The sequence below is a fragment of the Eschscholzia californica genome, unplaced genomic scaffold (assembly GCF_041429995.1).
Source record: "Eschscholzia californica isolate CP2 unplaced genomic scaffold, dmEscCali1.0.p SCAF_4, whole genome shotgun sequence".
In the NCBI taxonomy this organism is placed as follows: domain Eukaryota; kingdom Viridiplantae; phylum Streptophyta; class Magnoliopsida; order Ranunculales; family Papaveraceae; genus Eschscholzia; species Eschscholzia californica.
The window spans coordinates 3,497,461-3,522,854 of NW_028238461.1; the positions used below are offsets into that span (position 1 = coordinate 3,497,461).

A 25,394-nucleotide genomic window follows, 5' to 3' on the forward strand; every position below is an offset into this window, starting at 1 on the left:
TTTTCATTAAACACTAGTTTCGTGAACTTTTCACTTGAGTTATCGGGAAATTAGGTCACATTTTCCTTGAAACTGCGTCCAAAGACTTTAAGCCTCTTCGGAGCATCACAAAAATAAAAAAAGGAAAGCTGAAAGGAGCCCTAATTGAGGATCACCTCGGAGGTCCCTCGAGTCCATTGACAGTAGATCAGATGAGTGAATCATTCAAAAGCATTATGCTGTCTTTGTTTATAAAACAGAATACACTTTGTCCTCTTCCCCCACTGAAATAAAAGAAAAGGATATAACACAAAAATGAAGAAAATTATACCGCATAATACCCTACAATATCTGTTAACCTTATATGATCGCAATAATCAAGCAGCGAACAGCTCCAGAACTTCATTTATAGAACCTGCAAAAGTGATGTACAAGTCAAAATTATATCCTCAATTAGGAAATGGAAGTCTTCTACTAAAAAATTCATGCCATAATTTAAAAGGGTGCGGCTATAATTATATTATGTTCAAACCAAGGAATGAAACTTCCCGAAATTTCACCGAAATTTCGCGAAACGTTTCCTAAAATCAGATTAGGTGCACGAAGTAACACTTACAACTATGTCTTGCATAGTTTCCACCGACATGATCGAAACTTCCACCGAAATGGTTGGAAATATCGAAATTTCCACCGACATGATGGAAATTTTGACCGACATAGTAAAAGTCTAGCAAAAAACCCGGAGAAACTAATACTAGAAACATATCCCTTCCTTCGTCTTTTTCATCTTCATTTCTCTTAGATCTCTCTTGATTTTCATATTATGTTTTTAATGCTTTTTAAGTCTATTTGAATGCTTTACGCCACGACTTAACTGCCTAAATTGATTTTATTTTAGTAACACCCCTGATATAACAGTGTAATTGAGTAATTGACGATACCTTCTTAAACTAACATAATTTGTTAACTATTAACTATTATCAAATTGTTAATCTTTTTGGTGTTATAGCCAAAAAGTTATTCAATTTACCCCCGGAAGTAACTATGTAATTGTTAATATTCCCTCAAACTAATAGATAATGTTAAACGTCATTTTTGTGCTTCATTATGGTTTAATAATCTTGTTATACATAATTGCATCATATTTTTATCATTTTTGTAAATTTGTAAGATTTCCACATTGACCGAAACGTTTCTACGAAACGTTTCCACTTTTGGACCGACCGAAATTTCCACCGAAACCGAAATTTCATTCCTTGGTTCAAACAGTTCAAGAGAGAGGGAGAGGGATACCTTGACTAAGGAAGTAGATGTGATCGAAATATAAGGGGGTATGTACAGCACCAACCACTGCTCCAGCACTGCATTAGTGGTCATGAGTATTTCAGTAAACACGTCATTTTTACATTCAACTAATTATCTATGTGGTGCAGAAAAACCACTTGACGAAACAGATATACACAATCCAAGCAGGAAAATCTCAGTCAAGTCAGAGAAAATCACAAATGTAACACAGAATTTTCAGTTTCTTCACCATGATCGCAGATAATACAAGGATCCGAAAGTTAGGTCTTGTCAACAGCAGCGCTAGTCTCTTCTTTTCTTGCTAGAGAATACCAAGTGACAATGGCATAGTTTTTGAATGCTTGTACCACTTATAACAGTCATGCCCACTACTTACCATGCAAGATCACATAGGCAGCTCAGCTGTTGTAACAGTCCCACAACGCATGGGTACGGAGCTTGCCAAGTTTCGAGGCCTTTTGGGTATGGCTTGCGGAGCCTTCTACCGGAGCAAAACCCTGCACCTGCTGGGCTTGATCTTGGGTTCAAAAACGGAGACAATCTCGGTAACTGCCAAGGACGGCTCGACTCGTCTCCAAGGGCGGGAAGTAGCAACAGTCCCACATTGTTTCAGAGAGCATCCACATAGTCTGTGTTAAATGTCATGCTCAAGCTTAGTAAGTGTCAGAGGCCTTCTACGCGCTTGTGGAGCCTTCACAAGGAACAAAACCTCGTACTGTTGGACTTGGGTGTCGGTGTGAAAAGCGGGCTGGGGACAATATCAATAGCTGCAAAGGCTTGAGGCCTTTCAAAGCAGTCATTCCATGACAAGAAAACTTACACATTTCAAGTACGTAAATTATAATTTGTTTACAAGGAAAAACACCATCACCCTATACAAGTATATATATATATATATAAGGCCCATTGCTAGAGCAAATAAGTATTATTTTAAATTGCAGAAATTATCTTAGAAGTAATGGAAGGGCTCTCAGCAATTCACAGTTAACAGTAGCATCTTTGACATGTATATATGTAGTTTAATCATGATGGATCTTTTCCCAGATATGAGAAAATATAGGAATGAAATACCAGAAATATAACACCACTGAATGAAATTCCTATGTATTGCAGAATGTGGAATATAGAGATCTTGTAACCCAAGAAGTAATCTACGAGTTAGTCATATCTTACCACAGAAAGCAGTGGCCCTTGTTTGAACTTGTCATGAAATGAAAATGCTAGCGGTTTTGGACTCTCTCCGGGACCTCTTATAAACCCACTGGATATGTTTGGTAGGAAGCAAACAATAAAAAAAGTACAAAATAACAAAGTAAGCAAGGAATTAATATACCAAACAACTAAGGAAAACCTCATCAAACTACAAATAATAATAAAGAAAGGAAGAAGAAAGAGAGGCTGATGAAGTGGGAAAAAAAAGAGAAACTAACATTAAAGATGCAGAAATGAGAGGACTCCTTCTGACATCATAAACAGCAATAAGACCATTATATTCTTCATTTCCACCTTTATATGATAACGCAAATCGTTCTCCAGAAGCATCCCATGCTATCTTTTCAATACCACGGCTGCAAAGAGCAACACAAAGGGAGAAGAATAAGCATATGCCCACCTTCTAATAAGCATATCACCACTATCTTTTAATAAGCACATTAGAACAAATTCCTATATGCTTACGTAACTGGAATTAACCAACAATTTTGTGTGTCTGGGAAGTTACCTTGTGGTTTCAGTAATGTGAATTCCCGACAAATTTTGGTCGACATTTTATTTGTTGATTTCAACGTGAGTTGTACCACAACCATATTTAGCTTACTATTTGTACAATTGTGCCCTAGTTTGGTTTCAATCAAGAGTGAAGACCACAATAATAGCCGAGAGTTCTCTAATACCTCACTTGGTAGTCAGAAGACATAACAAAGAAATTATAAATAACAATTAACATGTTAACAACTATAAATAAGTACACTTACATTGGACCAAAATTAAATCAACAAGCAAGCATAATTTTGACATGTCATATCACTCGTTCAAATAAAACTATAAATTTGTAACGATTCTGGCTTTAGTCATTGACGTAAGTCAAAAATAACAAAAGTGTAAGAGAATGGCATTATCTTCACCTGCCAGTTAAGGACACTACTTCTGGCAAATCAACAGGCAACAAGTGTGCATCTGCAGAAAACATTATCAATTGCGACGTTAAGCTGTGTCTCTTAAAGGAATCTGAAATAGAAGTGCAAAGCACTGAAATTCTACCCACTACAGAAGAAACTAGCTCCACATAATGATCATCACAGGTCTAAAATTATTATTATCAGCACAATGGTGCAAGAACTGATAGCCTCACTGACACAAAATTATTTTAAGTCCATACAACCTTAATACAACTTTGGTTTTCGAATGATCCAATTATACAGCTCTACGAACCTGAGAAGGGATAGAACCTTGACTAAACTTGTGAGTTGTGACACAAAATAGCCACGTGAATATCTCCACTAGCCTTCTGAAACATTACATTACGAGTTATTTCCGGTTATTTGGACAAGATTTTCGACATAGTGACTTTTAAAAAAACCATATTCTCTCGTTACTTATTAAATAAATAAAATATTCGTGTTCAGTGGAAGTGCGAGTCCCTCAGTTTTGATGGAAAAAAGAAACACAAATAGGCTAGGCTATGGCCTGATTCCTGAATCCGGCCTGAGCCAAGTCAAGATACTTCAAGGTTGTGCCGATGGCTGGCATCTTACTCAATCTCTCTCCTCCTTATCTCTCTCATATCTCTTGTCCTCTCCCCCGAATTCAAACACGAATAACCTGGCTAACTCTGCGAAACCCAGCCAATTAAATCATTGAATGCCTGACTAGTGGAGTTGCCAAGAATCAGCTCAAGTACCACGAGGCAGAAGCCTGAGCCAATTCTTGAGTTACTCCACAAGTCAGGTCAAGCCCAATGTCTACGGTAAACTTTACATAATACATATGTACATGTATATTACTCCATGATTTTTTTAAATGGTGTCCATAGGTCTACTCCCAGTGACAGATTAGTTCTTGTACGGATTCACAAACTTCTTCATGTCAGTTGACTTCATTAACAACCAGATTGGATATCGGTTTATTAATCGTTTTATGCATGTTTTTAATATGTATAGATGAACCCAACTCAGACCATTCCAGATCTGGACAGCTTGAGAGCAATAGAAGATTTAACTGTTTGGTCCTTGTATTCTTGGGCAACTTTAATTTCACTGTAATGTGTTCAATTAAATCAAATCACTAACAGTTTTGCAAAAAAAGAAAAAGTCATACCAAGCGATGGAGGCCTCGATGCAAAGTGAATAGAGCCCAATTCCAAAGATTCCGAAAACGCAAGTAATATCATACGACCATCAGGATCCCATGTTGCTCCCTGGTGAAACGTGGCATAAGTGATGAGAAAAGTAGTACACAAAACATGTCTTCCAAATCAGGGATATATACTACTAGAACATTTGAATATCGAATACTGGCACACTAGAGGCTGAGAAGACCTCCAACACATAGGTATAAACGGATGCAGAGAGAGTATAGATGTAGTGAAAATAACATTTCGCTTCATGGATATCTAAAATGCATGGCAGCAACTGTGAGTGGCGACTAGGCTGGATAGTCCTAGTGACACATGGAACTTCCTAAATGAGCCTAGCGACAATACTGATCAGTCGCTGGTCCATTTACACGAACTCATGATAATAAATCAACGCAACAAACTTGAATTTCCAAATTCTCAGAAACTTAGAAGATCCTTTGTTAAAATTAGAGGAGCTTGCGCAGTTGAACCATATAAACTAAATAAACTAAAAAAAGACCATAAAAAGATATATTGTACAGTGATGTTCTTTACATAAAAAGTTTAATCAATTTTAACAACGATTATATAAAAAAGTTTGGTACATCAATTTTTTTTACATTTGTTTGAACAGGTTAAAGAGAGAACTATAAAATGCATTATCATTAATCACCATGTTCAGTGATCTAATTCCACGAACCCACTTCAAGTGCAGACATTTCTTAAGGTTTTCAAACAAGGTTAGAGAATCAAAATAGATAATTGGGCCGATATAGGTGTAGTTAAGGAGCACTGTATTGTCTAAACCGCAAGGAGTGGTGATAAACATCTCTGCTCGCCTAAGCGCTCTTAGGTAGTTATATAGATCATGAAAGATGAAACAGCAAACAATCAACTCCTTAGTATGTGCTTGAAAATTAAAATGTATTCAATAAAACAATAACATTTACATTGGTTAAGCGCGAATGACATTTACATTTGTTATGCCTCTATGCTGATTGTACTCGAGTAACTCAACAGCCAACACAAAAAATTAATCAATTAATCGACGTTATCATTTTGGCAATATACAAGCAATCAACCAATCAACAGGCAACTTACATCTTTTCTTTTGGTGAGAAAGAGATACCAACAGCATATATATTACTATTTACACAAAGATAGAGTAATGCGAGGTTCTCAGGCGAGCAAGATGCTCGCTTAAGCATTCAAAGTGTAACCCAGAAAGGATTTCATAACAGTCAAGCCCCTTTAAACCACTGTCGTACTATCGTAAACAGCTTAAGCATGTATTCAACCACAAAGTGAACATGAAAAACCATCATTTTAGTTACCGTGACATATCCGCCAGAGGAAGACCAAGGTTCTGATGTCCATGTGTTTGTCTCCCAAAGATAAAATGTCCCATCACTGCAAAAGAACATGATCAATGGGCATATGCATGTTAATATATCAAAATGAAATGATCGACTTTGCCACATCAATTGGTGAATAGAAGAAGAAACCAATAATAGCAAATTTACAATCGGTGAATGACCATACAATTTCGCTGTGAAAAAGTAATCTCCCATTGGTGACCACTTTAACATTGATATGCCCCCTAAGCCCCGTCGAATAGGTGTTCCCAATCCTGACAATCATGAATTGTTAAATTTTAGCATCATCGCTATGATCAGATTGACAATCAATCATCCACAAGCAGTGCAATTATGGATTTTAATTCCAACAGATCTGTTCCAAGTCAAAAGTAAGCCAAACGGCAAAACTAAAAGTAAAATTTCTATTCAGGAAAATGAAAGAACTTTTATTGTTTTTATTAAACATCACATGAAGGTCAAGGATTCTGCTTTACTTTTGATGCGGCGATCACTCGAAAACACGCGATGCACAACTCCAAACAGAGAATTGAGAGGAGAAACATATTTATAAGTTGTAACTACTATGTACATGCATAGTAGTCAGGATCATGTGGAGTCGCAACCTGGCTCAAAATTTGGAGACCCAAACCAGTTCCCAAGGAGCCCTCGTGTTACAAGAAACCGAATAATTTGCCTAGTTGGGTAAATTCCCCCGAGAAATGCTCCTCTTCTTGTCGTTGACCGTAATGCAACTACCTTAGAAGCCAACCCTAGCCATGTCAGGGATTAGAGCAGAGCCAACTGCATTGCATATATGGTTGTTGGGTGTAACTCGCCTGGCTCATGACTCGGACACAAGACAAGTTGGGGTAGAGAGGCCTGAGCCCCTCAATAGGGGCACGATCCCTAAACTAATTGCATAGCACATGCAGTAAGTTCCTGAATTATTTGGAGAAAAACTAACCGTTTTGCTGTAGATATTCTTTTTTTTTTCGTGTTGTCAACTAATTGGGGTGAAATTACGATGGCCAGAATTTCCAAACCTAGAGATAATTCCTCTTAGGACAAAGTCAAACAATGGTTCATGCGAAAATAAATAACAAAACTGAGATGAATTAGAAACATCAAACCCAACATCAATTTGTAAATGACGCAAAAAGGATACAAGTTCCTAATTTAAATCACAAAGAAAAAGGATCTTTAGTACCTTGAGCAACATCCCATATCGTGAATGACGAGCTCTCGTGTGAGGCAGATGCTAAAAATGTTAGATAACAGTCAAGGATATCTCAGATTGGGCATTTCATAATAAAAGATGCATGTGTTGTATCTATCCGAGTAAGAAAATATAAACAGTAGTACAGTACCACCATAATACTCTAAACATATTTCTGATAGACTAATAACATGCATATGCGGACCTATAACAATGAAGAAAGCACGTGATATAAGTAATTAATCAGAAATTGGTATGATAGATAGCAAACTATTATGAAAATAAAGACACAAAAAATGCAAGTTCATTTGGATATCTTCCATCAGGACTCCAAGATAGAGCACTAATTTGTTCACAATTTGGGCTGCGAAGAAAATCAACCATCGTCCATCGAACTCCTGAACCTTTGGAAAGTGTGCCAACAAAAGAAGCAACCCCAGATCTCACAGATGCTGCACTGCCTGGATACGAAGCAGACCAAATACAAATTCCACCCCTGAAAAAAGAGACATATAATAACTCCATTTGAACACAACATTATAAAAACAAAAAGAACGCTGGAAACATAGCATTGTCATGATACTTGCTTGCATGCTACAGCTAGTCCCTTCCCCCCATTTGGCCTCCAGTCAAGAACTTTAACGTCTTTTTGGGAATCATTGGCCAAAACAAATGGATCCTTACTATCTGCGCAAAAACAAGTAATTCTTGACAATCCCAATAATAACGGTTCGAGGCACGCTGACAATTTAAATAAATAAAATTTCTTGAACTAAACATAGCCTCAAGAATATGGGTAACCTAGTTACCAGTATCTTCATAATCGCGGATCATAACTTGATTAGGTCCAGAAATAAATGCTAATAGATGCTTGTGTTGGTGCCAGCTTAATCCTTGAAGATCAACTTCTGATAGCAAATTCACCTAAAAGTATATCATTTACAAAAGCTTTCAGTCTGGAGTCTGATATGAGAAATTAAGTTCCAAATGTCATATAGAGAGAGAGATTAATGTACTCACATTACTAGATGGAAAGAACCGGTTCTTGAAGGAATTATTAAGTTGACCCAATAACCCTCCTGTAGCTCGAGGAAGAACAATTTCTCTCTCTACATTCTCCTCTTCGGAATTCGACAAAATACTACTACCGTTTTGGAAAGGAACAGGATTAAAAACAACTCCAAGAATTTTACCATAAGTATCTTTAGCTCCATCTTCAGAAAGGTTTTCAGCTGTAACTGTATACAAAAAAATGCAATCAATAAGGAATTAGAAAACCCTAGAAACAATTAGCTATCAAAAGATTAAACTAAAAAGGGTTTGTTCTGTTCTGTTCTTACTCAAATTTCGATTTATCTCGCATATTGTGACTGTTCCAGGAGAAGGAAACGAAGGCATTTTTTTTCAAATCTGAAATTTGAAAGAAATGAAATTGGACTGTGGAGTGAGGAAATCGGCAGGAAGAATATAAGAGTTAGTTTACACCTTTCTTACTCCCTAATTTAAAATTTAGGGTTTTAGCTCAACCCCAATCAGACATCTGCTAATAGCCTCGTCCGCTTATAGCATTTCAAGTGGGTGCTTTTAGCAGCACCGTTATCGAAAATATCCAGATGACTTCTCTTTGTCGTCACCGTTCAGTGACCGTTAAAGTCAGATTTTCAGCTTCCAGCATTTTCATGTTGATCTTTTAAAGCATTTTCCAAGAGAAGGAGATGACGAGAGAGAGTTTTTAGAGAGAGAAAGAGATGATGAGAGAGAATTTTTAGAAAGAGAGATGGTGCGAGGGAGTTTTTAGAGAGAGAGAATCTTTAGAGAGAGAGAGAGAGAATTAAAAGAAGGACAACTTTTGAATTGAAAATGTGACTTTAACGGTCAATGGACGCTAACGGCAAAAATAGAGTCATTTGGGTATTTTCGATAAATTAGGGGGCTATTCAGGAAGCTAGTCTTAAGCTTGGTGGTCATTTGGGAAATAACCCTTACTTTTACTCCCTATTATTTCAAACTCAATCTGTAAGAAAATCAGACAAAGTACGAGCCATCCGACAAGAAGTGCGGAAATGGAAAATCTTACCCCTTCAGTTGTATGCTAGATTCTCCTTGTTCCTTCGATCGATCCACTAAAAGTAAGTTCTTAGCTAACTTCTGATCTGCTATTACTGCTTCAAACTCCAGTTCTAGGGTTTGTTTTGCACAATTCCTGCCATTTTTAGTTTCAATCGAGTTTTCTCTTGTTGTTTTTATAGTTCAAAAGAGTAGAAAGAGAAAAGGAAGACTGTTAGGAAAAGAAGAGAGTAAAAAATTACTCATTTTCAGTTTCGACCTATATATATCGTCCTGTTTTCTTTACTGCATGCTGTAATTCTGGTGGTTTTAGAGAAAAAGGTGTGATCTTTTTATCTTTTGAGTGATTTTCTAGTTCTATTAATTGGGGGTTGTTGGATTTGGAGAAGTAAATCTTGTTTTTCTCTCTCTAAACATATTTGGGTTGTTGTTTGTTGCTACTTTGACTGGATAAAGATGGAACATAGTTTTGGTATGGGTTCTGAACCTATTGATAAATCTAGGGTTTTAGATATAAAACCTTTGCGTTGTGTGCCTCCAATTTCATCATTTCCACCATTTGGATCTCAAGCTTCTTACCCTTCACCACCACCTTTTCCTAGTAATGGCGGATCTACTCAGTTTTACCCACCCTTTTTCAACTTTTCACAACCTCAAAACCAGCAAACCTCGGGTACCCAAGCAGTGGATTTTGATCAAAATAAGAATCCAACCCAAACTCCGTCACAGCCCGAGGATGGTCGTAATTTTGTATCGAAGAGAAACTCAATAAGTCCTTTGAGAAATGTGAATAAGAGCAATTCTAGCGTATCTGTATCAGAAGGAAATGGTATAGATGGAGAGGCTAGTAGTAATGGGAAGAAACAAAAGAGTAGAAATAAAACCAAGAAAGTGAAGATGAGTGTAGAAGAAAAGGTAAATTCACAAGATGGAGATAGTGTTTCAGTTGCGAGCGTTCTCATGAAATATAATGCACTTAGAAGAAGATTTTCCCAACTCGAAGAAGCAGGTTTAGGAGGTGGTAAGCGATCTGATCTAAAAGCTGGGACAATAATGATGAGCAGCGCGTTTAGGACGAATATGAGAAAGAGGATTGGAAGTGTACCTGGTGTTGAGGTTGGAGATATTTTCTTTTACAGGATTGAACTGTGCTTGGTGGGATTGCATAGTCAAAGTATGGCTGGAATTGACTACATGGTTGTAAAATGTGATCAAGGTGAAGAACCTAGGGCTGTGAGCGTTGTTTCATCAGGTGGATATGAGGATGATGTGGATAATGGAGATGTTTTGATTTACAGTGGGCAAGGTGGTAACATCTGCAACACCGGTAGCAACGGAAAAGAAGCAGCTGACCAAAAGCTTGAAAGGGGTAATCTAGCATTGGAGAGAAGCTTGCATCATGCCAATGAGGTTAGAGTTATTCGAGGCATCAAGGATATTGGAAATCCGAGTGGAAAAGTATATGTGTACGATGGTTTATATGTAATCCAGGAATCGTGGGTCGAGAAAAGCAAAGCAGGTAGCAGCGTATTCAAGTATAAATTCATAAGAATACCAGGTCAACCTGAAGCATTTACTATCTGGAAAGCAACTCAGCAATGGAGAGAAAATGTAAATTTTCGACATGGGCTTATACTACCAGATTTAACTTCAGGAAAGGAAAAATTGCCTGTGCCTCTTGTAAATGATATAGACGGCGAGAGAGATCCTGCTTATTTCGTTTACTACCCCGGCCTCAACTACTCAAAACCGATTAACTCTGCAGGAGTTTCTATAGGCTGCAGTTGTAAGAAGTCGTGTGTTTCGAACACCAGCTGCTCTTGTATTCAGAAAAATGGAGGTGATGCACCGTACTCCAATGGGCTTCTTGTGATCCAAAAACCTCTGATACATGAATGTGGCCCTTCATGTTCATGCTATCCTAATTGTAAAAACCAAGTATCTCAAAATGGGCCTAAAGTTCATCTGGAAGTATTTAAGACTAAAGATAAAGGTTGGGGTCTCCGTTCTTGGGATCCCATACGTGCAGGTGCATTTATATGTGAATATGCAGGAGAAGTCATATATAAGGACGAGGGGGGAAGAATAGATATAGGCAATGAGTATATTTTCAACACAACTCACACTGGGGACTACTCATCAGAATGGAATTATATACCTGAATTGGCAGGTGAGGATAGGCCCATGCACTTGAATGAGGCCTACAAACAACCCGTATCCATAACTGTAAATGCTAAGAATATGGGAAATGTGGCTCGTTTCATGAATCATAGTTGCTCACCGAATATCTTCTGGCAGATTGTTTATAATGAACAAAATGAAGACTCGTGTCCACATATCATGTTTTATGCAATTAGACACATTCCTCCCATGACAGAGTTGACATACGATTATGGTGTATCTGGCAGAAGAAAGCAATGTTTATGTGGATCAGCCAAATGCAGAAGCTTCTTTGGGTAGTCATATGCAATCCAGCAGTATCCATCGTTTCCCACCCATTTTTTAACTTTTTGTTGTTTTGGTAAAGCAATAGCTTTCTTTCTTTTAATGTATGCTTAGTTTTTGACTTTTTGTTAATGTATCTTTAAATTTGTAGTTGCAACAGTTTCTTGGTAGAATATATATAATTTCCTCAGAACTTTGATGTTTTCGATTATATGTTAATATCGATTTTGAAGTGAAGGCCTTTAGTTTCTTCAATGTTCTTCAAGTACACTTTACTATGTATTTTTAGAATGGCGCTACAAGAACGGAAAAGCAAGAGTTGGTTCCGCTCATCTAAACAACATTTTAGAACTAGTGCCTTAAAAAATCATATTCCCTCTGTCCCAAATTAAATTAAGAGTCGAATTAAATTAAGAGTCGATTGTTTCTTATTTTTTAGATGTTCCAAATTAAGAGTCTTATTCTTAATGTATCATTTAAAAAATATGCTTTAACAAACGAATCTGAATCTTTTCGCTCTGCACTAGTACTGGAGTATAGTTGTGTTACGGAAAGAAATCACTCAATCAAGTCAAATTAAGATTAGTTCTTTGATTCTATATTTATAATCTTATATCATTTCAAGTAGTGTCTGATTTTAAAATTTCCAAAACGAACCCATTTTCACCAAAACAACAAGAATTTCATAACTCCGGTTTCCGTGTACACAACGGAACTCTCCGCTAAGCATGATGCGTGTTGTCTTCTACTTGATCTCCACTGCCTGACAAAACGGTGTTCAAACGTGCAGCTGCTTTTTCAACCTGAGAACCAAAAAAACATTGCAATTCACCTAAGTGTAGAAAAACAGAGTAGTAACAAACAATTGTATCAAGATTAATGCATCAATATTTTCTCATTACCTGAGAATTCCAATCAGTTCTATAGGTAAGGTAAACAAGAACGAGAGTTTGCAATGTCACTCCACATATCATTCCAATCCATATACCCTATAACATTCCAAACAGTTTAGTTTAAGTAAGAATATACGTGAGAGGGGCGAGGGGGGACCTGAAGAATGTTTCAAGAGTTTCGAACTATGTTCTTCAGTTTTAGCTATGAGATGGACAAAGAAAAGTAAAAGAAAATTTGAAGATATGTCCCTTACTTGTGTTTGGAAATGACCAACATATGCAAGTAGAAGTCCTACTGGAATCCCAATAAAATAGTAGCAAGAAATGTTTACATAAGCCACCATTGTTTGCCAACCTGCACCGATAGCTACACCTGCCAACCGAAAACAGAGTAACTTTGAAATGGAGAACTTAGAAATCCTCATTTGTATTAGCTACCGAAGATACTGATTTTGGTGGAATTCAAGTTCTCAATTGGTATGTACAATACGAGTAACAATATTAGATATGGGTACTCTTATTGGACATTCAAATACTTGTCGTAGAATAGCTTCACTGGGTATAATGTGAGACTTTGTATGTACAACTCGGGTATACTTGCATATGATCGTCGTGATACCAATTGAGGCTAGTGTATTTTGTGTATAATGTAACCGTGGCTGTGCCAAAAGTTAAAAAAAAAAAAAAATAGATGCAGGCACTGTCATATATCCTTGTTGGATACTCACATCCGAGACCTCGTAGGACTATCAGATACTAATACTTGTGTCGGTGTCTATGCTACAAATGTTAAACGTAGCAAGACTTACCTGAAAGTATTGGTTGAATACTGTTGAGCAAGACAGAGAAAGCTAGGAGAATCGATAGCTTTGAGACTTCTTTTGCAACGTCAGTGCTTTTCGAAAATAAGTATGATATTGATTTGCCAAAAACCAATGTTAGAATCCAAGAAACCACTCCCAGTAATAGTGAAGTAGTCATGATGACATTAATGGAGAATTTGACCGCTTTAACGTTTCCTGCCCCGAGTTCATTTGAGACCCGTACACTATCATAACATATCATTTTACACTTCCAAATTGAAAAGAAAATGTGAACGAAATAGTCGTAGGTCTTGTAAACATACATACATTGCTGCCGTTGAGAAACCGAGGAATATCATAAATTGCCAACTTAGTATATTAAGGCTGCAATCTCCACATCAAGGTTTTTATGAGTATAGGTTATACAAATCGTATCAGATTCAGATTTCAAGTTATTGATTAAAAAAAAAAACAACCTGAAATAGTGAAGACATAAAACTAGATAGGATAGAACAGCAGAAATCATACCAGATAGAGAAGGCAACAATTGAGACTTCAGCATTTCTCAAGTATCCGGCACATAAAACTAGAATCGCGTTATACCACAGCTCTACACTGCACAAATATACCAAAAGCATAACGAGTACGTTGTGAAAATCTTACTTCTTAGTAACCAACTAAACACCCAGGCAGGCTCGAGTGTGGGAGGGGGCACGGGTAAGCATTTTCACCTGAGCCCGCCCACTATATTTCGTCGGGTCGGGCGGGATATGCCCGTCTCAGGCATGGGCCACCACGGGATTTCGGACCAGGTGTCACGGCCTTATTGTCCCGTTAGGTCGACCCGGCATATTATCCTCATAGACACGGGTCGATAGTGCGGAATATCAAATCCTAACGTGCCGTGCGGCGCTATGCATTCCCTCCTAACGCATAGCCAGCCTTCCCGAACATATTCGGAGCATCTCGACTATCAAGTCACCTTGGTTCCCAACCAATAATGCGGCATGACACCAACGTGTCCCAACCTACGAGCATAGCTCGAGCCGTCCCGTATAACGCTTCCTTGAGTCATAGACTCTCGCCCACTATAAAGGATACCAACATATGTGCGGAGCACACCAAGCCGCATATGCGGATCTTGCCATCTAGTCTCAAGCATCCGGCATCTTACATCTCGGCTACCATCCGGACATTGGGCATAGGAGCATCCATCTCTAATAAGCTACCTTATGCCCAACATAGCACATCAAGGTTTGGCCCCTTGAATAGCTCAATCCTCCTTATGGAATATGCTAGCACGACGCACGCCTCGCCATGGCATGAGAACATGCAACACACCTTCCAAAGGAACCCGCAGTAACCTATCTCCAGGTACTGTCCCAAGCCATCTCCTATGACAAGGGAACCCGTGCAATATGCTTCTCTCACATATGCTAGGCCGGCCCCATGGGTTGCGCCATGAGGAAGCTCACTTTCGTGCCCAAAGGCTAGGATGGACGAGCGCCCCATCCACGAGGTCTTGACATATGCAGGATGCATATGAGGAAGGGAGACCACCCCCTCCTAAGGTGCAAACTTCTTGTTTTGCCTATTTCCACAAGGAAACATCAATCCTTTTAACCAGGCATACTCTTGTCCAAATGACCCTTTATACCCCTGTCAAAGTCTTGAATGCCCCGGACGCCCCCGTGCATGGCCTAAGAAGCTTCTGGCCCTATACGACCCCGTGCTCGGCCCTCTGGCCTATGTGCTCATGCGTGCCATCCTAGCACTACGTCACACCATATGCATACTCCAAGAATATGGTCGTGACAGGCTCCCCCACTAGTTCTGTCGAATGCCCTCATCGACAAACTTCGGAGTACACCTTCAATCCTCTGCCTTAACTCCGATGCTACCACTGCACCTTCGTCTCCTCGGCATAGCACCTCTGTGCAAACTACCCAGTCTCGTCGGGTAGACTCTCCGCTACGCAGTCTCGTCGCGTAGGTATCCCGCAGGATTAACTCAATCTTCTGCATTGCATCCTCTGATGCGTTAGGATAATGGTCCTCTCCACCATTCATCCATCCTCATTTGGCCCTCTGGCTTCAAATGTCGGCTCCCCCACTGGTTCGCCTCTCCCTCGCAGCCTCCGCCGCTCCTCGAACTCAGGTACCTCACCCTCTCGGCTTCACCTCGAGTTGGCATCTCGATGGTCACCCTTCGCCTCTGCTTTCGTGACCCATCTTGCCATGCGTATCGCAGTAAACTGCGACACAACTCGCCACCCCGGTACCTCGACATCCCTTGTCTTCACCTCGAGTTAGCATCTCGACGCCCCTGCGTCTTGCCATGTGCTCGCAATGTTGCCATCGCGAAGCAACTCGTCTCCAATGACACCTCCCCACTGGATCAGACCCTCGTACCTCTGTACTCCACGTTCTGACTCCTTGGTAGCTTGTCCATTGAGACCCTCGTTTAGCCCTCTGGCATATCTCATCAAGTGCACTCTAGTACCTAAGCATCCACTACTTGTACCCTTGAGTGTATACCACTTGAACTCATGCAATGTCGCCCCTTCTCTCGACGACCCTTGCCTCTTTTGCACCGCTGTGCTTGCACCTCTGTGCTGCGCCTCGTGCGCCTGGCATCATCCGTGCCGTCCCTTCCTCGGGAAATATATCGTGTTGCCTCCGATGTCCACTATAGCGAGTAAGGTAGCTTCTCCTCGTGAGCTACTACATGGTACCAACCATCCACTCATGGCATACTCTTGGGAATGTCCTCCGACTACATCAAGACACACACTTGCCATTGAATTATTGGCGATGCTCCTTAACCCGAGCATCTTTGTAGGCTCGTGTCCCCTAACGAACACATCCGAACGTACCACCACATAAGTTCCAACATCTTATGCAGCACCATACGGCTTCTTACTCCTCTGACAACTCAACGTCTCCATATGTATCTGACGATATGAACTTAGTCCCAACTATCCCCAGACTTGGACGATGCTTACTGTCACCACGACACACCATCCTGAAATCCCAAACGTGAGCTGACTCGGTCTCGATCACCACATACTCGCTGCACACTGTAGGCTTGAACTACGTTCCAACTTACCTCCAATGCATAACTCGAACATGGGTCGATCCACTTCAGATACAACGACCCTCATATTACCCGACGGCTTGAACTCGGTTCCAACTACCATCTGTACTATCTTGGTCTCGTGAATCTGGCATCTAGACTTCACACCAATATGTCCATAAGCTTCGATGTTGGTCTTGGCCTATAGCACTCATGCGACATACTAAACACCACCGTGTTAGCACATCCATGTTCACTCTCAAGTGAAGTCCACTCTCTTCGAACTCAACTGTGCTCACACCATACCGTGCCGAACTCTATCGTGCACCATACCACATAAGCACAACTTGATCTAGCACCAACTTGCCCCATGCTGTCCACTGTCCATCTATCTTACTTTCGACCTCCGTCTTCTGTAAGTAGCTTGAACTCACAACATCACAAGTCACTCGATGCTACCTTCGGCTTAAGCATCAGAGAGTATCCTTCGACACCTTGTCGCCATACCCTGCTCCAACACTCAAGTATTACTTGGATCAACATAGCTCCACACTTGGATGCCAATCCAACAAGCTTACTCAGACTAGCTTACCACAAGCTCTCAGCCTGACTCTACTTGCCATCTTGGTACCCTTTATACCAAGCATGCTGTCCACTCCAAGGACACTGCATATATCGTGCCAAACATAGCTGCCCTACCGAACTTTGCACCAAAGCTTGCATACGACAACCAATGCCTATCCTGGCCCCATTCTAGCACATGTCCTTCCTCTCAAGGACTCCAACATACGATGTACCCAATGCGCACCAAATCGTACTGAGCATTGCACCAAGCTCGCACACGACTCACTGTGCCATTCTCGGTTCATCCCATTTCTGCGCTTGTCCTGACCTCTAAAGGACTCAAACATATATGGTACCTCCTTGCGTACCAAGTCACACCAAACCCTTATCCCTTGAGATTGCATATGACCCTTTGTGCCAATCCGGTTCCATCTCAACTCGGCATATGTCCTTCTTGCTCAAAGGAACATAGGACCCAAAGATAGCTACCACCGTAGCTTCCGTGCATACGGCCTATTCCTTCCATCGGAACTCTCGTCGCCTTATGCACCATGCATCCCTTGACAAAGGTCCCATTCCGCACACTAGCTTCAGAGACCATACCATCTCGAATGCATCTCACTCTGAAAGCTTTCTCGTGGAAACCATGCTCTCGACGTAGCTCTTCATACACACTACAACATACCACATGCCACAGTGCAAGAATCACCAAGCTCTTCGTCCCACTCTTGGAGCATAGATACCATCTATAACTGAATCAGAGAATCATCCCTTGAACCTGCCATTCAGGCTCTGGAAGTACACCCCCTCGCATACCACATGCTCTGAGGTATATATCATCTTGCTTTCCCTTACAAGCTCCCAACATATATCCATTTGCCACCACATAGGCTCTTGGAACATATCTCGTAAGCTTCTAAGCTCTGAATCCAACTATCACTGGGATCAGAACACCATCCATTAGCTTGCTCTTCAAGCTCTGATACCAATTGTCACGGCCTTAATTGTCCCGTTAGGTCGACCCGGCATATTATCCTCATAGACACGGGTCGATAGTGCGGAATATCAAATCCTAACGTGCCGTGCGGCGCTATGCATTCCCTCCTAACGCATAGCCAGCCTTCCCGAACATATTCGGAGCATCTCGACTATCAAGTCACCTTGGTTCCCAACCAATAATGCGGCATGACACCAACGTGTCCCAACCTACGAGCATAGCTCGAGCCGTCCCGTATAACGCTTCCTTGAGTCATAGACTCTCGCCCACTATAAAGGATACCAACATATGTGCGGAGCACACCAAGCCGCATATGCGGATCTTGCCATCTAGTCTCAAGCATCCGGCATCTTACATCTCGGCTACCATCCGGACATTGGGCATAGGAGCATCCATCTCTAATAAGCTACCTTATGCCCAACATAGCACATCAAGGTTTGGCCCCTTGAATAGCTCAATCTTCCTTATGGAATATGCTAGCACGACGCACGCCTCGCCATGGCATGAGAACATGCAACACACCTTCCAAAGGAACCCGCAGTAACCTATCTCCAGGTACTGTCCCAAGCCATCTCCTATGACAAGGGAACCCGTGCAATATGCTTCTCTCACATATGCTAGGCCGGCCCCATGGGTTGCGCCATGAGGAAGCTCACTTTCGTGCCCAAAGGCTAGGATGGACGAGCGCCCCATCCACGAGGTCTTGACATATGCAGGATGCATATGAGGAAGGGAGACCACCCCCTCCTAAGGTGCAAACTTCTTGTTTTTCCTATTTCCACAAGGAAACATCAATCCTTTTAACCAGGCATACTCTTGTCCAAATGACCCTTTATACCCCTGTCAAAGTCTTGAATGCCCCGGACGCCCCCGTGCATGGCCTAAGAAGCTTCTGGCCCTATACGACCCCGTGCTCGGCCCTCTGGCCTATGTGCTCATGCGTGCCATCCTAGCACTACGTCACACCATATGCATACTCCAAGAATATGGTCGTGACACAGGGCACCCCTAGTGGGTAGCGAGCAGTCCGGTGGAAATCCCACCCCTAGAAAAGGGTGGATGAGCCCACTTATCCAGGGCTTGTGGATTGACTAGAAAAACTACAAGAGAAATGAGAAGTAAAACATACCAAAGCATGACACCAGACGAAACCGAGAGCTTAACAACAGGAAGAAGTTCAGAGAATGCGCTTGTAGAAAGCCCTACCCATGTATCAGGGCACCAACCTCCACAAACATAAACAAATAACACAATCACAGTTGACCATGTTGAGATAAGCATAGCTCCCATTGCACCAGGTATTCCCAAATTCAATTTCACAACAAATAGCCAAGACAAGAGTACATGTAAACCGAATGCCGCCGTTGATACCCATGCAACAATTGTGTTTCTACGTTGAGCTTGTAAGTACATTTGCAAGGTGAAGTCGAAAACAAAATAATAGAGAATCGGTATACACCATATAGAAATCCTGCCTGCAACTATTGACAACTCTTCTTCTTGACCAAGCAACTTAAAAATGTCTGATGCGAAAATGAACAAGGGACATAAGAGCGTTGCAGTAACAAGCAGAATGACCCATGACCTTTGCAAATAGATGCCCATCTTTTCGTATTGCTTTGCTCCAAATGCTTGACCGCAAAACGTCTCAAGAGCACTCGCCATTCCCAACTGCAGTACAAGGACAGGCTTAACATAACATGTAAATTCAACAACTTACCCTGCACGAATGGTGGACCAAGAAATTTGTTTTGTAGGGACACATTTTAGTTATAGTAAAAGAATTATTTTCAATCGATCATCTCGTTTATTGTTTCATGATTCCGAGATGCTAATTAAAAGCTAAAACTGAACTCATTAAGATAGTATATAAATTTGACATTTTAATAACAAATTTGTTCGTTTAAGTCAAATTTGCTATTCAACAAATATGGTGCATAAATTTTGAACTCGGTCACAATTTGTCAATTGGGGGCTAAATTCGCAAGTTGGACAGACATGAGGGGGCAAAGTTTGCTAGTTCGTCATAAAATGGAGGTCAAAATAGATTTGACCCTTCAATTAGTCTCATTATAATGTATCATATACAATCAATGAAAAATTCATAAATCTTTCGATTCCAATCTGATTTTCCGCGTATGAAACCATTTTAATAATCTATAAAATCAACTTTGATTAGGAAAATCAGACCAGCAAATTACAGGTAACATGGAATTGGATCTTATTTATCTTACTATGCATTAAAAAAATGATTTTATTGTTCAAGCAAAAAGTATCAACGGCTCCTGAGAGGGGTCAGATTTTAAAAACTAACAGGTTTTTGCAGATCAAGTTGGCAAGTTTAATGATATTAAACAAACTAAGAGTATACACTCCCTTTACACCATTTACGTATGATCATTGACCTACAAAAAGATGTTTCAATTCCGGGGTGGAACTACTCATGGTTCTTATAGAGGAGCCAAATAGGTTCCACATCGCTTGAGAGAGCGTCTAAATTAACATTTTTGTGGATGCCGACTACAATTTGTATGGGCAGAAATAGTAAATGGTGGACAAGAACATCTGCCTTTATGAAAATAGATAGTAAAAAAAGATTGACTTACAAGGATCCCATTAGCGAATCGGAGAAGAAAAATTTGCATAATGGAGTACGAAGCGACTTCAGTTTCACCAATGTGACCCATGAATGATTGAGTAACAACTAGAACTCCATATGAGGTTACTCTGGTTATCATAGTTGGAAATGCAATCTTCCATAACTTGAAGGATTCTTCCACCCAAGAAGACATACCGTTTACCAAGTTATCATCCTCTCTTTCCATACTTTTCTATTATCTTTCTCGCTTTCATAGAAAACAGAAATATATCATCTTAAATAGGAGAAGAAGACGACGATGAATGATATAAACATTAAATATGAACTTAGAAATGATATAAAATATAAGGGATTGTTGCATGCTGTTTTTTTCTTTTTGGCTACATATACAAAGGCTTGTTTTAGCTTATTAGCTAATGGACAGAGATGTGCTTGTAAACCTTTAATTATGAAAATATTTATAATAATTCTCTGTTACATGAGCTCACGATCTGATTCGTTTTCCTGTGCAATTCTGTATTTTATTTTCTCAATTTGTGGACCTCAAATTGTAGACAGTCAATGGATGAGCATCCTTGTCCTTTCTCACAGGGTTTTGTCTAGTGACTACTGACTAGTAGAGGTCAAATAATGATACCCAAAGAAGAACAATGGGGTGGTGCAGTATTGTGAAGTTCACTTTCGATAACGTTGTGGCAGTAGTGGTGATGATGATGGTGGGTCGGTATGCGAGTTTTTAGTTATTTATAGGTATTGAGAACTAAGGCCTCCTTTGGTAGGCACGAAAATTGACTAGGAATCCTAACATTTTCTTGTAAGGTCGAACATTTTACTTCATGAGAAGAACTGAAGTACGCGTGAAAATCATGCAAGGAGCCAACAACCCTTGGTTGGAGTGGTAAGAGGTTTAGTATTCCACCCTAGAGGTCAAAGGTTCGAGGCACGCTGACAATTTCAGAAAAAAAAATCATGCAAGGAAAATTGATTTTCAGAAGAAAATTTATTTTCCACTGTTTGCTTATACAAATGTATACAAAAATTACTTGGACAAACTTTAGTAAATAATAGCTGCATATAGAAAACTGAATCTAGGAATTGGCACACCAGATACAGTCAATATTAAGCAGATTGAGTATCTGCAGTTCTTTCTTGACTAGTTTTATTTTCAGCATAAGTATACTCCTGAATCCTGATGACTGCTCAGCTTCTTATTTCAGGCTTCTAACTCTGTAGTTCGCTGAGACTTTCACCATTCATGGCCAAAAATGCTTGTCTCCTAGTTTGAACCCCTTTTGAACATTAAATGCCGACTCTTCCGACGACTCTCATCTAGGAACTACAAAACCAAAACGTAACTTATAAGAGGAAAAATAACATTTCCTATAAGTTTAAGGCAAATATCCGAAGACTTTTTCTAAGAGAACTCTTTAAAACACGGGAGATGCAAAATCATTTTCCTGTATCACTTACAGTAAGAAATATTGAACAAATTGTAGAGTTATGCTTGTATCTATGTGTATGTTATCATAGTAAACTTACCAATTGAGACGATTGCATCAAGAAGACCTGGCTTGAGCTAAAATGGTATTCACGTCTTCATAAAACCAGAACGAACTCTTTTCAGTACTTGAATAAGTTGTTCAAGTACTGGATTGAGTTTGGAACCAACTCGGTATTGTGCCTGCATAAAGTCATGAGCAGATAGGCAAAGATCATTCTGTAATTATAATTGTGAAATAGTTCAAAGTGTATCTACAACTATACTGATGTATGCTGACCAAAATGAGAACATCATTATGAAGATCTAACCGCCGTGTTTTCTTTGCTAGGAGGTTTGATCTTATATGAATATCTTGTGGTAATGTAAAAAAGTATCTAAAAATGGTGTCTGGGCTTATGTATGCGCCCAAGAGCATAATCATGATGGCTATGACAATGGGTGGATGACATCGAGGAGCAAATAATCAGGAGTTCAGAAAGCATAAACTCTTACGATAGGATCAAAGGGATTCCCAGCCGTATCCAGTGTAACAACACTTAATGAACCCAAAATCTCAACAAATTGTTTGAATATGCTCTGGTAGCTGTTGTTAATCTTCGTCTCACCCTTGGTTTTCACATTGATTTCAGATTTGGCTCTCTCAAAGTTATCCAACACGGGCAACAAGCTCAGTACCACTTCCCTACGCACATCAGTCACTAATGAGAGCCGATCTCTCTCCGTCCTACTCCGAAAATTATTCAAATCAGCTCGAATCCTAAATCTGTGATCCCTTTGCAATGACAATTCTTTTGACAAACTTGCCAGTTTGGTAGCCAAATAACTTTTATCTTCTTCAAGCGATCGAAAAAAGATCTCCATTTCAGCAATCTTGGGCTCGTTATTACTTGCTAAAGCTTCTTTATATAATTCCAGTGATTCCATAATGGCTGAAGCTGTTTTCTCGACAGATTCAACAATCTGATCGTTACTTGAATTGACAATGGGTACATCAACATCTGAATTTTCCTGTTTAACTAATCTATCAGCATTCAACAAAGAAAGGAAAAGATAATTTGGTTAAGGGGGGAAGTGTTATTATTAATATTTTATACAAATACATTTCGAAACGGTAAATCCAGAGGTAGAAAAAAGGAGAGTAACTATTTTAAAAAAAAAAAAAAAAGAGAATAGTACGGAAACTCGTCAATCAGAACTATGAAAATAGTGGAAGAACCTAAGGTGCTGCCCAAGATCTGACTGGGCATCAATCATGAAGACGAACAGAGAAATGAAGTATCCATTAGTTTTGCATTATAAGTAAGTCTAGTATGATCAGACACTCAGAATGATATCCTAATGGATCGCAATTTGTTAAAGATTTGTTGGATTACTGAGTTCTCAACCGAATTTTCTCAATTGTCTGTTTCATAGAACAAAGAAAACACCTCTTCAGACTTGGGTGCTTAGAAACGTGAAGCAGTCTATTCTCAAAGATCAAATTTCAGGATTGAGAGTGACTAGTAGGGACTAGGGAGTTGAAGAATGAAGAACCAAAATAGGGGACCTTTTGACAGAATTTCGTGCCTTATATGATATTTGGATTCTGGGTAGATATAACTATGTACTTATCCAGGTTTTGAGTTTAACACCAATAATGAAAAAAAACTTAAAGCTTTAAAATTATGTTTGCACTGTTGAGGAACTAAAATCTCAAAATGTAAAGAAAAGGTAGTGGAAAACAAATAATCCGTATGATTGTTTAGAAACAAGGTACTCTCTCAACGGAAAGACATCCTTGCTCAAGAGAAAGAATGAAATGACTCGGCAAAAAAGGGATTCAATTTCTTGCGGCTAAGTGGATTCTATATAGAGGATAAGCATGGGATTGGCCTACAAGAACAACAATCACCAAAGGCGGCTATTTCTTTGCTTTGAACACTGTAAATCCTTGTTTCCCCTTCAAGAAAGAAGCAAAACCCGGATCTTTAACAGGAAATGACTCGATATGGACGGACTAAGTGATCCCCTACCTCAACTATTTGACCTAATAGTGTCTAACCTATGGGTCTACAGCAGAGATGCTATTCAAAAGAAATTGAAGAGTCAAATGCAAGACATAAAATTGAGATTGCACTCATAAGATGTGCTATATTTCCTAATATATGGCATCTCCTATGGACAAGACATAGTGTAAAATGATGAATTGTACTTCAAGTAAGGATTTTAACATTGTGGATAGCAAACCATTTTTTTCATGAAATGAAGCATCTAGAACCAAAGAATCAAATTTCGAAAATATTTTGGCCGAAATGACCGAAATATTTTCCATGCCTACCGAACTTTCCACCGAAACCGAAATTTAATTACTTCTCTTAACAATGCCTGATCAAGTAATTAAACTTCGAAATATTTCAGCTGAAATGACCGATATATTTCTATTTCCATGCCTACCAAACCTTGCACCGAAACCAAGATTTAATTACTTCTCTTAACAATGCCTGATCAAGTAATTAAACTTCGAAATGTTTCGGACGAAATGATCGATGTATTTCCATCTCCATGCCAAACCGAAATTAAATTACTTTCTCTTAACAATGTTCGATCAAGTAATTAAATTTCGAAAAATTTCGGCCTAAATGACTCGTATATTTCCATTTCCATGCCTACCAAAATTTCCGCAGAAATTAAAATTTCATTCCTTGCATAGAACATCATTAAAACCCAAATTCATTCTTATTTATAACTACACATTAGCTAAGGATGGAGTACAAATTTTGAAACCCTAACTAAAATTAATAGAATGGAGAAACACCAAAAAAGAAAAATACCCAACTAGCACACTGATACTGAATTGTGAGAGAAGATTAAAGAAACAAACATCAAATAATTGATTGCTTATTAGAGAAAATGTTGGACTATAATAAACGATTGTCAAAAAGATTAAAAAAGTGAATACCTGAGATTGGGTTTCTTCAGGGTGATAATTAGTCTCTTTAGATGAGGCAAATGGTAGAAAGTTTGAATTTTTAGTTTTAAGGACATCGAAAATGCAAGTATAGAACTGGTTTATCCGTCTCTGTTTGAAGCACTCTAGAGGTCTTAGGGTTTCGAAGGACTTAATTCTCAGCTCTGATTGAGGAGGCCTATGATAGGCTGGACTTCTTAGAAGTGAAGCCATGAGAGAATACAGAGAGAGAGAGAGGATGACGAATGATTGGAAAGCATTTAGGAGGAAAATTGCTTTTTAAGGACGCAAACAACACCCAACTTTTTACC

At 39.5% G+C, this 25,394-nt stretch overlaps 4 protein-coding genes across 6 annotated transcripts; 1 reads left to right on the top strand and 3 right to left on the bottom strand.

The window, feature by feature from the left end:
- Positions 1-192: 192 nt before the first annotated feature.
- LOC147541642 (Transducin/WD40 repeat-like superfamily protein) lies at positions 193-11,180 on the bottom strand. Its single transcript, XM_086673599.1, has 15 exons — positions 9,270-11,180; positions 8,533-8,602; positions 8,213-8,430; positions 8,002-8,116; positions 7,780-7,879; positions 7,509-7,688; positions 7,184-7,242; positions 6,161-6,248; positions 5,953-6,028; positions 4,600-4,699; positions 3,408-3,459; positions 2,715-2,852; positions 2,458-2,545; positions 1,273-1,340; positions 193-394 (listed from the first exon to the last, which is right to left on the bottom strand). The coding sequence occupies exons 2-14, from the start codon at positions 8,588-8,590 to the stop codon at positions 1,278-1,280; spliced, it is 1,335 nt and encodes a 444-aa protein (XP_086529725.1). The 5' UTR covers positions 8,591-8,602; positions 9,270-11,180; the 3' UTR covers positions 193-394; positions 1,273-1,277.
- On the top strand, positions 9,209-11,894 carry LOC147541643 (histone-lysine N-methyltransferase, H3 lysine-9 specific SUVH1-like). Its single transcript, XM_086673596.1, has 2 exons — positions 9,209-9,321; positions 9,442-11,894. The coding sequence occupies exon 2, from the start codon at positions 9,716-9,718 to the stop codon at positions 11,717-11,719; it is 2,004 nt and encodes a 667-aa protein (XP_086529722.1). The 5' UTR covers positions 9,209-9,321; positions 9,442-9,715; the 3' UTR covers positions 11,720-11,894.
- LOC147541644 (protein DETOXIFICATION 20-like) lies at positions 11,418-21,067 on the bottom strand. Of its 2 annotated transcripts, XR_015239788.1 has the most exons (9): positions 20,643-21,067; positions 19,166-19,707; positions 13,929-14,015; positions 13,728-13,784; positions 13,407-13,645; positions 12,852-12,970; positions 12,607-12,693; positions 12,362-12,507; positions 11,418-11,660 (listed from the first exon to the last, which is right to left on the bottom strand). XR_015239788.1 is itself a non-coding variant. In XM_086673598.1 (8 exons), the coding sequence occupies exons 1-8, from the start codon at positions 20,859-20,861 to the stop codon at positions 12,427-12,429; spliced, it is 1,431 nt and encodes a 476-aa protein (XP_086529724.1). In that variant the 5' UTR covers positions 20,862-21,067; the 3' UTR covers positions 12,276-12,426. The 2 variants fall into 2 exon arrangements, 1 of the variants encoding a protein (XP_086529724.1); XM_086673598.1 differs by lacking the exon at positions 11,418-11,660 and having other exon boundaries at positions 12,276-12,507.
- A 549-nt stretch (positions 21,068-21,616) lies between these two features.
- LOC147541645 (uncharacterized) lies at positions 21,617-25,394 on the bottom strand. Of its 2 annotated transcripts, none has more exons than XM_086637700.1 (4): positions 25,075-25,394; positions 22,629-23,144; positions 22,175-22,316; positions 21,617-21,971 (listed from the first exon to the last, which is right to left on the bottom strand). In XM_086637700.1, the coding sequence occupies exons 1-3, from the start codon at positions 25,294-25,296 to the stop codon at positions 22,224-22,226; spliced, it is 831 nt and encodes a 276-aa protein (XP_086493826.1). In that variant the 5' UTR covers positions 25,297-25,394; the 3' UTR covers positions 21,617-21,971; positions 22,175-22,223. The 2 variants fall into 2 exon arrangements, with proteins under 2 accessions (XP_086493826.1, XP_086493827.1); XM_086637701.1 differs by having other exon boundaries at positions 22,629-23,157; positions 25,075-25,330.

Coding starts and splice junctions, on each gene's coding strand:
- LOC147541643 (XM_086673596.1), top strand. CDS start 9,716: ATGGAACATAGTTTTGGTATGGGTTCTGAACCTATTGATAAATCTAGG.
- LOC147541645 (XM_086637700.1), bottom strand. CDS start 25,296: ATGGCTTCACTTCTAAGAAGTCCAGCCTATCATAGGCCTCCTCAATCA. Junction 23,145..25,074: donor CTGAAGAAACCCAATCTCAG/GTATTCACTTTT, acceptor TTAGTTAAACAG/GAAAATTCAGATGTTGATGT. Junction 22,317..22,628: donor GGAATCCCTTTGATCCTATC/GTAAGAGTTTAT, acceptor GACTTTATGCAG/GCACAATACCGAGTTGGTTC.
- LOC147541642 (XM_086673599.1), bottom strand. CDS start 8,590: ATGCCTTCGTTTCCTTCTCCTGGAACAGTCACAATATGCGAGATAAAT. Junction 7,880..8,001: donor CCGCGATTATGAAGATACTG/GTAACTAGGTTA, acceptor GTTTTTGCGCAG/ATAGTAAGGATCCATTTGTT. Junction 7,689..7,779: donor GGACTAGCTGTAGCATGCAA/GCAAGTATCATG, acceptor CTCTTTTTTCAG/GGGTGGAATTTGTATTTGGT.
- LOC147541644 (XM_086673598.1), bottom strand. CDS start 20,861: ATGGAAAGAGAGGATGATAACTTGGTAAACGGTATGTCTTCTTGGGTG. Junction 19,708..20,642: donor GATTCGCTAATGGGATCCTT/GTAAGTCAATCT, acceptor CTTGTACTGCAG/TTGGGAATGGCGAGTGCTCT. Junction 14,016..19,165: donor TCGTCTGGTGTCATGCTTTG/GTATGTTTTACT, acceptor ATATTTGTGCAG/TGTAGAGCTGTGGTATAACG.